The sequence below is a fragment of the Penaeus chinensis genome, chromosome 9, assembly GCF_019202785.1.
Source record: "Penaeus chinensis breed Huanghai No. 1 chromosome 9, ASM1920278v2, whole genome shotgun sequence".
Lineage (NCBI taxonomy): Eukaryota > Metazoa > Arthropoda > Malacostraca > Decapoda > Penaeidae > Penaeus > Penaeus chinensis.
The window spans coordinates 26302808-26307807 of NC_061827.1; the positions used below are offsets into that span (position 1 = coordinate 26302808).

Below are 5000 nucleotides of genomic sequence, written 5' to 3' on the forward strand. Positions count from 1 at the left end.
TTTATGTTCTGTCCCCTGTAGTTTTTGGTGAATTTTGTTACACATGTGCTCAGCCGGCAAGGAGTCTATCAGTAGGGCCTAGCTGCCGATCCTGATTTCCCCATTCCTTGAATTGGCGGGAAAATTAATACCATTGCTATCGATACTGTTATTATTGGTATTGATGTTATGATTATCAATTTGTCATTAAAATGTTTTAGACAATGAAATGATACAAAAGACCCTTTCTTAAAGTGAAAGAAAAGGGTAAACAGGTGAGATAGGTAGTTTCTAATAACTGGCTATTTGGTGATTAAGAAACTGTAGAGCCATCTATATGTAAATACAATAAATAAACGTGTATTACAGTGAGCATGGCATTCTTGCCACATGGGGCGAATGGGTTAATATGTGATATATATATATAGAGAGAGAGATTAATATGTTAATATGTGATATATTAACATATATAGAGAGATAGATAGATAGATTAATATGTGAATGTGTTTTTTTTTTTTTTTTTTTTTTTTTTTTTTTTTTATATATATAGCCATTCATTCCACTGCAGGAATCACCCTTGCCTGATTGGATGCCCTTCCTAATCAACCGCGGTACGGCGCGCTAACACGGTAGTGACTTTCATTACGGTACCTGTTTCACTTCTCAAGGCGATAAGTCGTTTTCTCGGGCTCGAGCCAGCAGTTGGAGCGCAGGCGACGTAAAAGTCATGTGATATATATATATATATATATATATATGTAAGTATACTGCCGCGATGGTCCAGTGGTTAGAGCACTGGACTCCGACCCTCATGGTCCTGAGTTCAATCCCCGTTGCGGCGGTCCTAAAATGCCTCGCTTTGACTGCTGGCTCGAGCCCGAGAAAACGACACATCGCCTTGAGAAGTCAAACGCAGGTGTCATAGAGGAAGTCACCGCCGTGGCACAAGTGTTAGCGCGCCGAATAGCGGTTGATTAGGAAGGGCATCCAATCAGGCAAGGGTGACATTGCCATATAACCTCTCAATAGTGAATTGAGAGAAGCCTATGTCCTGCAGTGGAATGAATGGCAATTAAAAAATAAATAAATAAATAAATATAAAATACTGCCCTTCAGTGAGTGACTCCCTCTGACACAAAGGAAGCGGAAGGAGCAAATAGAAGGAAGAAACCGAACGCCAAGAAGGAAGTGACAGCCATGAAAGAAAACAAAGCGTTTCGCCGGAATACGACTCTTGTGCTTATTAAACCGTGAATCCTGTTTTGCGTGTCGCTCGCTGTCCTGCCCGAGTGCCACCTGCGGCCCTCCCCTCAATCACGCTCACGCACCGACCCTAGAGAGGGATTTGTATGTTTAATTGTGGATATGTATATATATACATATGTATATATATGTTTATCTATCTATCGATATATCTATATCTATATATCTATTGATACATCTATATATATATCTATATATATGTATATATACATATATATATATATATATATATGTGTGTGTGTGTGAGTGTGTGTGTGTGTGTGTGTGTGTGTGTGTGTGTGTGTGTGTGTGTGTGTGTGTGTGTGTGAGTGTGTGTGTGTGTGTGTGTGTGTGTGTGTGTGTGTGTGTGTGTGTGTGTGATTTTTGTGTGTCAACGTAATGTATTTGAAAACGAGTAACATAATTCGTATAATACGACGCAAGCTTTCTTCCTTTTCTTGTTCCTTCATCCTGTCGGGCACACAATGCCTAGTGCCCTTGACGGCCTTCTCCGGGACTTGTTTGTTTGCAAGAAAAGGTATTGCTCAGTAAAAAGGGAGTTGCAAGTCACTGCATTTGATTCAAACGGACTTGAAAGCTCTCATACTGCCGGGGGATTTTCATACAAGCGCAGTGTGGATTGGCACGCACTTTGAGGCTCGCCTGATGCCTTGTCTTGCGGATTGCCAGCGCTCACCTGAGAAAATGTTAGACGCACTCAACCGGTGGGAAAACATTACCAGTTAAGGCTACTTTCGCTTCATCTCTGTTTATCTCAGTTTAAAATACATGTTAGTCAAGCAACACAAATTCCATTTAATTTTGAAATAGTAGAGTGCACATATAAATGAAGGTTGGGGGAGACTGTCACTTGCTCCGTGTTACACACATTGTTTCTATCATAGTCCATAATTCCGTAGTTTACTTAAGGTGAATAACCATGCATAGAAGATAAGCTGAAGATGGATATCAACTTAACTTTTTTTTTTTTTTTTTTTTTTTTGTAAGACTGTTTATGAAGACTTTAGGGCATTTGAAATTCCAATTTTACAGTGGCACTAATGTGAACCTTTTGTGCATGTGTTTTTGTTCATGTGGAATGCTTGGTCTGTCCAGTTAAGTGACCATCCTCACTTTCTCTGAGGCCGACCACACTGCCGTCTTACCGTGTTCTGTGTGTGTATGTGTGTATGTGTGTGTGTGTGTGTGTGTGTGTGTATCTGTGTCTGTGTCTGTGTCTGTGTATGTGTGTATGTGTGTGTGTGTGTATGTGTGTGTGTGTGTCTGTGTGTGTGTGTGTGTGTGTGTGTGTGTGTGTGTGTGTGTGTGTGTGTGTGTGTGTGTGTGTGTGTGTCTGTGTATCTGTGTATGTATGTATGTATGTGTGTGTGTGTGTGTGTGTGTGTGTGAGAGTGTGTATACGTGTACAAAAATGTACATTCATACCCAGGATGTGTGTAGGCACGTGGTGCATATGAAGTAAGTGTATGTACTTATATATGTACTCATAGTTCATAAGCATGTAACGCGACAAACTAGACTCTCGCGACTTCTTATCATATAAAGACATTTTAGCATCTTCATCGACCTAACTATTTAGCAAGTGCGCCGCGGACCCGGGCTGAGGCTAGGCCTCAAGTGGGATGAACGGGAGGATCATTTGACCCTCAGGACGATGCGGTGAAGGGAAAAAATACTGTGACAGAACGCTGATTGTAATTTCTGATATTAATGGTTTCAGCTGGAATATAAATGCAAAATCGATTACATCTGCAAATACCGCAAACGAACCTGTGTTTGCAACAAACAAAGCAATGAGCGGGAAAGTAAAGGCGAAGCGGAGGTGTGGGGCGCTGTGTCACCCACAGCCCATTGTGTCACTAGTTTATTCACTGAAAACAAGCTTCAGATCAAAGGCGCAGCAGCAATCACTATTTTGATGGCTTAAATGTCATAACTAACCTTTTCAGTATGTGTATTGCTAGTGCGTTCTCCGTTTGCCTTTCTTTCTTTTCTCTTCTTTACTTTATGAATTGTTCTTCATTATACCCAGGTTTAAGGCTGCATAACACACGTATTTATGTGGGCAGGCGCAGGGTAGATCTCTGTGTACAGGCGTCACCTGCGTTGCCCATCTCCCTCACGTAGAAACGACGGCAGGTTCTAACATGCACTCGCTCTCTTCCACAGAAGGTCCGCGAGTGTAAGATGCTGACATCGTGACAGCAATGAGAGTGAGCGCAGGAAGGGACATCTAGAAAAACACCGAGAGACCTTGCTGCATACGAGGCCTAGGAGTATGTACATGGGCGTCGTCCTTTGGATCTGCGTGGCCGTGCTGCTCCCTTGGGCGGCCGCGCAAGGGGACTCGGGCGAGGCAGTGTCCCGAAGGAGGAAGCTTTGGGGAGACGAGCATGAAGAACCCTACGTCAGGCTGTCCTTTCCCAAGAAAGGCGCCAAGAAGGATGCGTAAGTACCGTAAATCGTTTTACCATTGGCTCGCTAATTACAGAATCAGTTCAGGCTCACTCTGCCATTAAAGAACACTAAAGCAACCACGTTAGCGCGAGCTTTTATGATCATTTACATTAATTTGCGTTTTTGTCTTAGGCGGACAGAGAGGTCAGAGGTTACAATGCATCCCTGTTAATAGGACAAGTATATCAGGCTCCAATAAAAACTCATTTGTCACATATTATGTTTGTAATATATCGGATGTCAGAAATAAATGAGGTATTTTAATCTGGACATTTTATCAAATGGGAGGCAATTTATATAATAAAATCATGCGAGTTAATGGTTCATTCATTCATAAACTGCTGATTTTAAAAATCTGCAGCTGGAAAATTTACTGCAGTTGCTTAAATGTTGTCATAGTGATCACAATCGCAGTTGCGTTTACCTACGCACTAGACATTCCAGAATAAAACCAAAAAACATAATAGCAATGGTGATCTAATGAATGCAGAGGCGCAAGATCTTCATTCTGTAATTAAGAAGAAATATTCCCAACTGAAATAACAGCCAGGCATTAGGAGAGCTCGATGGCCGAAAGAGAACCATACTAAGCGTTCCTGTAGACCCCTGGATCTGTGGGATTCGTGCTTTACTTGCGAACTAAGCTGTGTGTAAAAAGTAGCTGAGGAGCATGAAAATGTCTCAATATTCTTGTTTGTGTGTGAGTCTGTATGTGTGTGAATAGTGTATGTATATGTCTGTAAATATTTGCATACATATATATACATAAACACACACACATATACAATATAAATAAATAAATAAATATGAATATATATATGTATATATACATATATATATGTATGTATTTACATGTATATATATACATATATATATGTATGTGGATACATATATATATATATATATATATATATATATATATATATATGTATATACATACATATGTACATGTATATGTGTGTGTGTGTGTATATATATATATATATACACACACATATGTATGTATGTATGTATATGGCATATTTAGGGTCACAGAAAAGGAAAAGTGCCGAGATATATCAGTCCCGCCCAGAAAGTGTTGATGAGAGGTCAATCAACTGGCCCCGTACGGCATTAGCGACGAGTTCGAGTGCGGGAGGGGTCGAGGCAGCCCTTGACAGATGAAGGTGATGTGACCAAAACTAAACGTAAACGTGAAAAGAAAGAGCGCCAGTACCGAAGGAGAGGATGTTTAACGGGAGAAGAATGCAGGCCAAAGCAGAGGTACCTGGGAACGAACTGTCCACGATTAGCTCCTTTAT

General features: G+C 40.8%; 1 protein-coding gene across 3 annotated transcripts in view; it reads left to right on the top strand.

Annotated features, from left to right (window-relative positions):
- Positions 1-5000, top strand: part of LOC125028970 (CD109 antigen-like) — a 106897-nt gene that overhangs the window by 20585 nt on the left and 81312 nt on the right. For all 3 annotated transcript variants that reach the window (XM_047618640.1, XM_047618638.1, XM_047618639.1), the window contains exon 2: positions 3412-3690. In XM_047618640.1, coding sequence (XP_047474596.1) covers positions 3521-3690 — 170 coding nt within the window. In that variant the 5' untranslated portion in view covers positions 3412-3520. The remainder of the gene's footprint in view (positions 1-3411; positions 3691-5000) is intronic.